The sequence below is a fragment of the Notolepis coatsorum genome (genome assembly GCF_963971535.1).
Source record: "Notolepis coatsorum genome assembly, contig: SUPER_7_unloc_2, whole genome shotgun sequence".
In the NCBI taxonomy this organism is placed as follows: Eukaryota; Metazoa; Chordata; class Actinopteri; order Aulopiformes; family Paralepididae; genus Notolepis; species Notolepis coatsorum.
The window spans coordinates 727493-740201 of NW_028174879.1; the positions used below are offsets into that span (position 1 = coordinate 727493).

At 46.4% G+C, this 12709-nt stretch overlaps 1 protein-coding gene across 1 annotated transcript in view; it reads right to left on the reverse strand.

Annotated features, from left to right (window-relative positions):
- LOC311232734 (uncharacterized protein) overlaps positions 1-12709 on the reverse strand; it is a 117219-nt gene that overhangs the window by 42431 nt on the left and 62079 nt on the right. Inside the window, exon 18 of the mRNA XM_084338315.1 lies at positions 11347-11458. Coding sequence (XP_084194441.1) covers positions 11347-11458 — 112 coding nt within the window. The remainder of the gene's footprint in view (positions 1-11346; positions 11459-12709) is intronic.

Consider the following 12709-nt stretch of genomic DNA (forward strand, 5'->3'; position numbering starts at 1 on the left):
GAAAGGGGAAGACCCCTTGTCTACTTTTATCCATGCAGTTCACCAATACGGAGGAGCGGTATACAGAAGAAGAACGAATCCTATGTGGAGTATTTAGATTCTGGAATGCCCTGAAGGACTTGGCTCAAGACAAAGATATAATAGTAACCACAGAATTTCCTGCCCTGCAGAGTGCCTCGAAGGGAACTATTACAGGCTCGAGGGCCATGACCTCACGATGGGGACATTGGTCAATGATGTTAACAGATCCTAAAATGAGATTTATCACAACAGGAACCAAGTGTCCCCTAGAAACGAAAACCAAGCTCACAGAGCCTGAGGCCGAACCCAACTGGGTACTCTACACAGACGGAAGTCAGCACAAACAGGACGGAACAAAGGCCAAGTGGGCCTATGTTCTAAAACACAACAATGAGAACATCAAAACAGCGAGTGGCTGGACCGAGGGATCAGCCCAAACGGCGGAGGTAACAGCTATACTGGAGGGCATAATAATGGCCAAAGGGAAGCACATACCGAAACGACTTATTGTAACCGATAGCCAATACTGTTACAACGGAGGAACAGAGAACCTGGAGTACTGGAAAGCGAAAGGATTTGAAACCAGCACAGGCAGACCAATGGCCCATGGTGACCTCTGGGCCCTCATAGTGGAACAATTCCGAGGCATGAAAATAGCTTGGAAATGGCTAAAAAGCCATACGGAGGAAACCGGGGTCCACTACCAGGGAAACAAAGAAGTCGACACCCTGGCCCAAAACCGCCCTGAGGTCAGCGGGCTAAAACTCAAAAGACTGGCCTTAGTCACGCCCACAGCCTGGGAAGACAAAGGCACGGTGAGAGTACCGGAGGACGAGGCTACTCACATGATCCGACTGGTACATGATAACCTTGGACATGTTGGAAGTAAGAGGATGTTGGTATACCTAAGAACCAACCACATTCACATACCTAAAGCGAAACAAAGAGCGATAACAATCCGGAAGGCCTGTGAACGATGTGCGCTGGTAAGAGGGACAAAACCTGAGCCTGTGCCACTGGGACAAATAGCAGTATCGGAAGCAGGGCTGCATTTTTCCGCCGACGTGTTTGGACCCATGTCAGAGGGGACGAAAAAGAAACACAGGCAGGGACTGGTGATAGTGGACAATGGGCCAGGTAGACTCAGAATGTACCCTATCCCCACTCCGACGGCTGCAGTAATATGCAACTGCATATCACAGTTCCTAAGGGAAGAGCCAAGGGCTACATCGCTCAGGATGGATAATGCCACCTACTTCACTCACGGATCAGTGAAGACACTACTGGAGGAAGCGGGTGTAATGGCCCAATACTCGGTACCCTACCAGCCCAATATGAACGGAGTGGCCGAGAGGGCTGTGCGCTCTATAAAAGAGCAGATAATCAAGGAGGATATGTTGCGATCCTGGGATGAACCAATCTCCCTCCTTAGGATACACCAAGCTGTGAACTTGGGAAGAGAGGATAAGAGATGTGTTTCAGAAGATAACACGGCTGTCTCTTCTCCCTTCTCCTTAGGTGAAGCCGTGTGGGTGCTCCGAAAACCCCTGGCAGGGAATCCCAGCAAGAAGTGTGAAAGCAAAGATACCATCGTTGAAATACTTAGTCCCAGGCGACTTAGATTACAGGACCTAGGTATAGTGCACGTAAATCAAGTCCGCAAAACCGGGTGAAGAAAGGGGAAGATGGCTGGAATCTCAAGCTCTACACCACAGGAAACGGGAAGCAAGATGGCCCAAAGGGGTGTACCGGGACTTAGAGAGTCCATGCCTTTCGCCTTGGAGTGTGCCAGGCACAAAATATTGATCTGTATGGCGCCAGGATTGTCCCCTTTAAATGGGGACGCTGGAAACATACGAGGCGCCAGCGTTTTTATGGGTGTGGCTGATGGAGCAGTTAAGGCGGCGAAAAAGGGGTATCTGTCGGATAACAGATCACTAGTACGTCACCCCGACACCCCGGAAGCAGAACCTGTAGAGGGACCAGGAGGAAGTATAATCAGATGGACGAAATGGGGACACAACCTGGATAAATGCACCTTGTGCCTCGTCCAGGTGACTAACCTACTATGGCACGGACCATCACGGAATCGTCCAGAACAGGTCCCCACGGATCACAAACCTCTATATCGCCCAGGCGATGATACCTACACCTTTGGGCCAAAGGAGGGCCCGAGGGGATGCAGAATAATTGTCTGCCAAGCATGTTATATGGAATACGGACCCCGTATAGTACTGGCAGCGTACCCTCCTATGACCCCACAGTTAGCATCCAAGTGCGGGTGCTCATGGCTGGGTTATGCTCTAGCCAAATGCCAAGACCATACGGAAGTGAAACTAGGGTCAGGAATATACCTGACAAAGGGCAGTGGATACCTGCAAGATGGGGATGCTCCAGTCCGCAAAGGGGCCGCGGGCCGAGGAGGTATAGCCTTCAAGGGCAGCACGGAAAACCTGGCCAGCCTGATGGAAACCTATCTTGAGAAAACCATAAACACCTGTTTCCCCAGGGCAATGCCTTCAAGGGGGGACAAGATGTTCCTGGTGAAAGGACCAGACACATTCTGGGTGAAGGATACGGAGGAGAGGTCAAGACTGTTCACCAAGGGACAGGAGGTCATGACCAATGATAGACTAAAAGGAAATGACCTTCTACTGGATGTAGCCAGCCTGGTGCGCATGATGTTGGCTAAAAGGGCTGTGCTACTAACCTCGGGACTGATCTCCTTGCCCTTCCCCAGCTCTGGACACAGACACGGTGGTGAATTCGATTGGTTGACCACTATAAGTGGAGAGCTCAGAGAAGGGTTCCGTGAAACCCTATCACTAGAACTACTGGTGAGGGACGGGCCTGGAATAACTAAAACGGGCACGAAAGGGAAGTCTATATCCCCAGGAGATACAGAGAGACCCGTGAATGGGAAAGAATACCAATGGGTGATACTCTCTGTCACGCTGAGTGTGGGGCATATGCCACATCCTATCAGAGGCCTCTCTGTGGAGATTGCCCCGGGGAAAGACACTCCTGTGATCGGAAGCATTAGGAAGGGGTCCATGATCAAACCAAAGAGGGTACACTACCCCGACGGCATGGGACCAGGCTCGAGGGCGCCCAGTATAGAAGCCAGAAGATCAGAAGCCTTGACCAAGTAGTACATGCTCGATGCGCACAGGCGATAACCGTCTCACCTTTTCTTCTCAGGCAGCGAAGGAAAGGCGAGAGGGAGGAATATGGCCTACCTGAAGAACACCACAAACACCTATAACCTGGTAGCCCCGGAGTACGGGGAACAACCCATACCCATGCGCAGTGGGCCTGGTCCCGAAGACACACTGGGGCCCGGTACCCAGACATCAGAATATTGGGCACCACCCAACCCACCATACCATGACCTGCCAGTCATAATCAGACAACCAACGCATATGGGCAGGGACTATATATATGAGCACATGACCTGTCTAAACAAAGGGGCATATGCGGTGCCCCGCCCAAATGATGAATCCGCTCGAAGAGAGATCATGACCTGCTTGACAATGGATATAGACCGGGAATGGGAGCAGTCAGATTCTGACAATGAATCCGAGAACAGGGCCGCTCCCAACATAGAAGAGATATCGCCAAGCCTGGCGACTCAACCCAAGAAATCCGCCAAGGCTGTGGCAAGTAAATGGATACTAAGAGTGACTCTGGTAGTACTCGCCATCACACTAACCCTGGGATTTATAAGGGCAATTGATTACCCCAGGACTCGTACTGAATGGGAGTTTGAAGAACCAACGGTTAAGGACCATAGAGGAATACCAGTGACCCACTATAGGATGGTCACTCAAGTCCCGTGTGAACCAAGAAACGCATCAGAGAGATGGGAGGCCTGGTCGGACTATATATCTACCTCTTTTAGTGACACGGGTCAGGCCAAGGAACAATTCCCTGACTGCTCACTGCCTGATCCGGAACCACAATGCTGGTTACTAAACCCAGAGGAGGGATGTAATCCATACATGACATGGAAAGATTTGGCCGCTCAGAGGGACGAGATATGCCTCGGTGCGGCAGGAGCGGAGGTGACGGCAGTATACCCTTCTAACCCCAGAGGCGAAATCTCAACTAAATTGAAACTAGCCAAGGGAGAGGCACGGATATACCCCTGCATCAGGGTCAGAGCACACTCCAGGTATCAGGGTGACCCGGAGTGGGGGCCTTGGGAGGAATTATCTAACTGTTCTACTACCAGACTGAATGGGACCCGAGCAGTAGAAGTGACCCTGGGCAGGAAACCCAGTGATGACACAGGAGAATCAACCTTGACCAAGGTGACCCTGTATACAAAATGGCCCCCGGCATGGGAACGAGAGGTTGAGGCCTTTTTTGGGTTCTTGACCCCCAGACAAGACACTCAGACGGAGGCTCAGGTCCAGGAACGGCCTGAACAGGATATACCTCTCACAGCTACTGACCAAGCAGGAGGATGTCCTTTTCAGACTACCGCTACATGGTTCAAATGGACTGTGGCGGTAACCAACCCAGGACGGGTAAAAATCAAACCATACCCACCTACACTTCCATGGGTGCGCGGTCTCCCCCTGGCGGGGGGGAGGACCTTATGGTACACAGACGTCCCAACCTTGACCCCGAGCCAGGTGGAGAAACTCGAGGGAAAGTGGGGCACGCAAATACTAGACTCTCTCCTCGATTGCCTATCTGATAACCTGGCAAAAACTGACGAGGTATGGAGGGGTCTTACCACCCTTGAAGTGGGAAAAAGAATGATGAGAGAAGCGGGTGAATTAGTCCCTATATGCCGAGAAGCACGGAATATGGGGGTCCCACGCCCATACTCGAATGGAACTCTGGGCCAGGAAGCCACCTGTCGTGTGAATTTCAGGAATTATTTGAGGAGGTATAGAGTGTACCCAGAACCCTCACAATACGACAGATACCACAGCAGGTGGGCAAAACGGCCCCTCAATGAATGGAAGGCCTATGCAGGAATAGGCCTCACGGATGAGGAGGTCAACCTGGTGGCGGTATGCTGGCAGAAGGAGCCAGATACGGAAGAGACCAAGTTGACCCTGTTCATCCACCAACAGTTAGCTGCTCAGGTTTTGGGGTTCCAACTAAATGTGGGTAGGCATATAGACCCAAATTCCAGCACCCCATACCCCGGAGCATTGGTAGTGGCGGTGGGGAGCAATAACAAAGATCCCCCAAAAGAAAGCAAACCTAATCCAAACCTCAATCCCGATGGATCAGAAAAAGAGGATATATTGGAGTGGGTACACGATTGGAAAGAAAAGGATCCACAGCTACCATTCACTATGGTGAACATTAAAGAGAGACAATTAGGCGAAATCCTACTACCCCCACCTCTTATTCTCACTAGAAAGACCTCTAGTGGCTACATAATGAGGTGGGGTCTGGAACCAAGCTTCAGAGCGACGGGGGCCCAGCTCGGGGCCTACCCCGGAACTACTTATGGTAGATGGGGGAAACAGTATTGTACGCAGAATGATCAGAGTCTGTGTACAGAGAAGGATACTTATCCGCACCTACATGTGGAGGAAGCTACCTCAGCTATGGTAGACCTAGCTTCTACTAGGACCCTGACTAGGGGGAGATCCCGGGATGGGATTAACAGTACGTGGATCCATTGGGGCACTCTCCCTCTGGCTAAGGCTCGGGAGATAGGATGCGACCCTCGAAGAATGGTAGAAAGGTACTACATTGTGCGTAACCCTCCGCCGCAAGAACATGCATGGAGTAATATGCATTGGTTCGACTCTCCAACCTCACGGGACACCAATGACCTAATGAGATGGAGGGCAGTTTCGGGGGAGGGTGGAACACTGTATTATGACTCAAAATTCCCCCGGCAGGTGGGCATCCCCTTGATAGTGGCTAACTGCTACCGCTCTTCTCCCACTGCGCGATGGGGAGCTAAACAGAATGAAGCCACATGGCAGGCAAAAACTTCAAAATGCGGACCCCTAGCAACGCTGTTTGAACACACCCTGGATAGAGGATTCCCCTACTATTGGCCACCGGAGGCATACCTGTTGAACCGATGGAATTTCATCAATACCCAGTACTGCAATAACAGACGGGGAAACAATCGACATCTGTTTAACACCTGTACGGGATGCAACAAGGCCCTGTTTGACTTTGTATCCCCATGGAAACCCATATCTGATTATTTGGAAACAGGAGGAAAGCTGAATCCAGAGTTTGGATGGACAGGAAGAGGATTCTACCTGGATGGTGTTTTTCCCATTTCACATGCTAACAACATGACAAACGGGTCCTGTTCACAGGATCGAGCACCGCATGTGGACGAATGGAGCAAGAGGAGGGACATAACTCAATTTGCGATAGTACTGGGTACCATTATCTGGCGTGCAGCTGAAGATATAGGAGGGGCCGTGAAGGATGGAGTGGGTGATATTTGGAATTTTGCCACTTCCATGGTACAAACAGCCAGGGCGGTCATGATGGGGATTGTGAGGTGGGCCCTCCCCTGCATTTTGATAATAGGGGTCATTATTACAATAAATCTACTACGTCGTATGGGCCTCCTCTCCCGGTCAGGGAGGGCCGTAAATTATGCAAAAAAGAGACTGTGGCCTTCAACTATGACGGAGCCTCTTCTGAAATGAAGATAAAAAGGACCAGTGCTTTCTCTCTCGCACACTAGTCAGAGACGCTGGGACGCATAGACACCACAACAACTAACGGAGAATGGCGGTTAAGGAATATACCATCTCAGACGAACTTATGTTACATGGTGATAGCGTACTGGGTATTTTGGATCGTGACCCCCTTGTTTCTAGGAGAGCGACCCTCGTGTCATCATCACCAAGCCTGGTTTCACCAAAAATGCCTGACCAGGGCCAGACAGCAACTGCGATTACATCACCGGAGGATAAACTGTCTCTGGGCCTAGGAGTAACCTGGATGAAGAAAATAACGCTCCAGAGAGGAAAATGGGACGCTATAGACGACGGCCAACGATCTCAGTTATATGCAGAAAATGGAAGAATGATGACAAATGAAGAGCTTAAGTTCCCAGCCAGTTGGCCTGACATAGTGGGAATAAAACCAGGGAGAAGACCTTATTCTGACCCTTTCACCAGGATGCCGTTCGAGGACTTCTTCTACTTGGACGGTGCGTCAGAAGAGAGATCCAGTGTCGCCCATGTTCTGGTGGGAGGTAACTGGGCCGGTATCCTCCCGGCCTGGGTGAAGATCTACATGGTTACCCGAGAGGGTGACACAAATCTCGGCAAGACATGGGCGACCGTCAAGAGCTGGGGAAACAGCTGCGAATATTATAGGGTGGATTTGATCTTTTACCCTAAGATGAGCACGTCTAACATCAATGTTGAATCTGGATTCCGTTATGCGCGGAGGGATCCGAAGATTTATCCTGTCCTGCCCTCCACCGAGCACAGGAGTGTGGTCAGTCAAGAAGTCAGGGGAGGTGAAAAAGGTCAAAGCCTGCAAGACCCAAGATCCATGGCCTCTCGACCCGGGGGGTCAAGACAAGAAGTCCCCAGTACAAGTACCTCACCACCATCTACCAGAGGCTGGGCGGACTACGAGAGGCCAAAGAAAGCAAGAAAGTCATCAAAATATCCAACAACACCTTACCAATGACATAAAAATGTTGGTAAAAATATAATCAAAAAAAAAGCAAAAGCCCTGTTCTCTAAAAAAGAACAGTGATTTCTATTTCTAAATTTTTGTTGTTGTTTATGTAACAATATAGCCCTATATACCTATTTTTCACATGTAATCATATGCTTCATTATTCAATTATTCAATTGACGATGGACAATGACCTCCCAGGATGGCAGAGTGTAGAGCCATATGAAATCCGTTTTATTATTTTCCAAATTCCATTTTATTTTTTCCCAAATTCCGTTTTTTCCGTTTTAATATTTCAGAATTCTGTATTTTGCTTTTTATGCTCATTTTACCATCAAAAATAGTGTCTAATAAGTGGGAATGAATAAATGTCTACAATTGAATATGATATAACAGTCCATTTAATGTTTTTAAGTGCTGCAACTCAGAAATACAGTTACATTTTACACAATACTTTTCAAATAATATTGTGACAAAATAAAAATACACATTTCAAGTGTAAACAATAGATACAGCTAGCTACTACTGACATTATCACAATGTCAGTAGCCTAGCTATATCTTATTTTATTGTGATGAAATATAGTAATGCATAATTTAGGCACCTTTAGTTTAGTTTATTTCGTTTATAAAGGACAGTGTATAATGACAATCGTTTGCATTAAACAAATGGATTGCACCAGATTTAGCAAGAAGCTATCATTTCCATCTATAGTCCTATGTACTGTAAAACGTTTCATAGCTATTTAAGTTTATTTCGATTATAAAGGGCAGTGTATAATGACTCGTTTGCATTAAACAAATGGATGGGTGCACTAGATTTAGCAAGAAGCGATCATGTCCTAACGTTATAGCTATTTAATCACAATGAATGAATGAATGAAATTTTTATTTAACAGATTGCAGAATGGGTACAATACAGTACGGCTCAATACATACAATTGTTAAGGGGATGCAGACCTGAGAAAGACGTTTGTCTTGTTTCCATCAGGGTCCCCCATTTTAGTGTCGCAAGTGTTTTTGTGGCTCCAGTCCACGGAACGTTGACAGCATTAGCAAAACACCTTATCGCCGGAGGCATAAAAGTCATTAGGATACTGCTCTGCTCTGAATTGAGGGCTTATTGGGGAATTTATTAGCTTCTTGACGATGTAAACACCGAAGCAGCGAGACGCTTGGGAGACTGCCTGTGTTGTGTGTAACCCGCTCTAGCGTCCCCCTCCCCGGTCGCGTGTGCACCAAGCGTTCCACCCAAAAACGGAATTTCAGTCCAGATTAGGCCAAATTCTGCAATATTCCACGTTTTGCAGTCGATTCCATTTTTATTGGTCAATTCCGCGATTCCGTCCGCGATTCCGTGAACGCGGATTTCATATGGCTCTAGCAGAGTGGGTGTGAAGTGCCACAGAACAAGTGACACTTTTGGACAATGACATCCTGAGTCGTTCCTATATGACCAGTATAAATCTTTAAACTGAACTCTGGAAAGATAGCTCTATGATGGCTCTACTTATAAAAAATGGAACTGAGCCTTTAATGTCTCCATAGAAGGGGCCTGTTCTTCACAGTTCTTCACAGACAACAGGCAAAAGGGAGCCAACCTGCGGAATGTGGGCCTCAGCAGAGGAGAGAGAGAGCTGTAAAATGTTAACCCTTTCAGACGGGAAGGGAATTAAAGGTTGAGGGTTGAAAGACAGGGAGTCCGGAAACTATTGAGGAAATCTTAAAAAAACTATATAACAATTAAATGTTTAATGTGTACAGTAAAAGTTTTCATAAATGGCATGCTTATAATTGACTGTCAGTAGAGAATTATACTAAAAGAATGATGTGTAAAACTGTTTGTCTGGAGGGAATCTTTAAGAAATCTTGATAAGAAATCCTATGGAGGGCCTTGTGCATGGTACCATGTCACGTGGTCACCACAGACAAAGCCGTTGTCTGTTTTGAAGGAAAAAGGGACTTTCTGTTACTTAAAACCACTAGGTAACTAGCAGTAACGTTAGTACAAAGAAGGAGGAGTCCATACGAATTATGTATTGTATTTTGGTTTGCTAAACAAAAATGACAACCCTGTGACATCACTGTGTTTAGACCAATCGGAAATATGGTACAATGTCAATATAAAAGAGACGGTTGCCCATTCAAGAGCCAGACTTTTTTGAGAGATTTTGAGGAGATGACTGAAACCTGATATATTGTAAGCTGAAACTTGTGTACTTATAAAAATGAAACTGAACCTTTAAATGTAATCTTCTACTGTTAAAAAATAAAAACAATCTTCTTTTGGAAACAACGTTTGCTTCTATTTTTCCTAAAAAGACGGGTAAGCATGGAGATGTTTTTTTGCATTGTAACTTTACCAGTAATGTGCCTGATTTATGATGTAAAAAAGAACCTCATGAGTGTGGTTTTCCCCAGACGGAGTAGAAGGAGAAATAGGATTATTGCATTAAGGAGAAAGGTGGGTTCGGCAAGCCTGGTTTTATCAAGTAATGCCATACAGTAAACTCTACGGCGAACCGAGTAGATTAAAGCAAAATAAAGAAAAGTAAACTCCGCAACTCCAATCAATCAACTGTATTACTGGAGGGGACGGGGGGGTGCCTGTGTGTGAGCCGAGGTCTGCTGAGTTTAAGCCCTGAACTTTATAGACACAATTGAGTCCTAGACGTCCCACACTTCGCAGGACGCTGCTTGAAGCTGGGATTCGGACCAATGAGTTATGGGATAATCAATCTGACCTCGGTTTACGACCGGTACTTTACAAAGACTAAACTTCATCATCACATCGTAATAACAAATCACCTATATAACCCTAACCCTGTAAGACTAAACTTCATCATCACATCGTAATATCAAATCACCTATATAACCCTAACCCTGTAAGACTAAACTTCATCATCACATCGTAATAACAAATCACCTATATAACCCTAACCCTGTAAGACTAAACTTCATCATCACATCGTAATAACAAACTGCTGTCCTGCAGGCGTGAATATTTTAGGCAACCAACGTGTGTTTAGCGTTTCTCTGATTGGCCACTACGCCCATGTGACCGCGGCAGCGCGAGAGAGCTGCAGCGCGGAAATAGGCTGTCTATTGCCATTCTCTAAGACAAACTCTAACCTTAACCAACTCCCAAACAATGCCTAACCTTAACCATAACCTTAACTAACTCCCAAACAATGCTTAAACTTAACTCTAACCTTAACTAACTCCGAAACAATGCTTAAACTTAACATGCCTAAACCGGCGAAAGAATGCACGTTAAAAAAATAATAATAAAAATAAAAATAAAATTGAAGGGAATCGAACTCGTCAGCAACGGACCGCAGGATCCACAGCAAGGCAACGCTACCAGTTGAGCTAGTTTTCGATGTTAAAAGAAGGGGGATTACTGCTACATAATGCTGCCGCGGGGGCGTGGCTAGACGCAAGTTGGGCGTGGCTAGACACAAGTTGGTTGCCTTTAATATTTAGGCGTCCTGCAGCTCATCTGGAAGGTGTTAGGTGGGGGAGGGGTTATGTGTATTGCAGAGGCTCTTGGGTAATGTAGTCCAGCAATACCATAAACTCTGTGCCTGGTCACACATGAAAGCTGTGAATGTTTTCTATGCCGTGAATGCAGCATAATCCCTGGGGTGGGCGTGGCTTTGTGGGCCAGGTGTGCCATTACCTGTCTCAGCTGTGCCGTCAGGGGGAGGAGCTTGTGGTGCGGAACAGGTGAGCTGAGGGTCAGGTGGGTCTGAGGTTCCGGTCTCGGGGGCAAGCCTGGTCCTGGATGTGTCCTGGGAGCAGGAAAACAAGGGAGGGGTCAAGTATTTTGAACCAAGAAAAACAAGATGCCAAGAAAGTCTTCACTTCATGATGGTTGAGTTTTAATTTTTTTTTGGGTACTAGTTGACTATTAGTCTACGGTAGCGCTGTCCCCAACTAAGGATCTGTATAGTCGATTTGTAGTCGGCAAAATTTGCCGATAGTTGACTATTAGTCGACTATATAAAAAAAAAATATATATATATATATATATTTTTTTTTATCATTCCATTTGGGCTGTGGGGGTGCTTAACAGTTTGAGTGCCAGCCATTAACATGGGAAACATGGTTAAATGCCAGGACCCACTTCAATGATAGCGTTGTGTAACTTGTGAACGCATAATCTCTCTCTTAAATTATGGCTATGTGTCTAATCTGCTTGACTTGTTTGCAGTCACGGATTGTTTTTTTTAATGGGTTCATTTTCATTTTATAGCATTTTGAAAAGCCCTAGTTTTTCAGGAAAATATATAGATTCCGTGATAAAAGGCATTTACTGGAATATTCTAGCATACACAAACACCTTGTCATTTTTCTGCCTATTTATGAATCGTTTTCAAATAAACGCTAGATTATCGATAGTATATGTGTACTTATGCACGCTATAGAGGCGGGGTGAAAAATCAATTCTCATTTCCTCATCAGCGATCACAGCCACACACACGCATAGGGAAAAAGCTTATATCTCTGTGAAATCAGCTCTGATTATCCTAAGACTGGTAAAATAAATTCCTTACATGAGATCAGATGTTATCCAAAAAGATTATTCCAATTCCTGATTGCTATTCCAAATATCTATCACGCTTATTGATTACAGTGTTGGGTCCTGTAAATACATAAACTGGCCACCCCCCCTTCAGCAGTGTAAAGTAATGGGGTGCAGTACCACAGGGAGAGATAGGGGGCGGTATCTTCCCAATTGAGCTCAGAGAGACTCTGCAGCACTAACCCGAGGCTCGATTGATGAAATATGAATTCAAATCGCCAATAAAAAAAAAAAAAAGACAAACAAACGCTATATAGCGTCGGAGGCACTCAAAGGTCGGCATAAACTAACGACAAAACGCATCCGTGGCACTCAATGTGTTAATGTCTGAAGGAGTCGACTGAAGGCTTCTTGTCCTCTGTGAAAGCATGCAACTGGTCCACTGATGGATACATCTTGATATGTGTCTAGTCTAGTGTGTTCATTAGATGGTGAAATCCTCTTTCAGTGCCTCTGT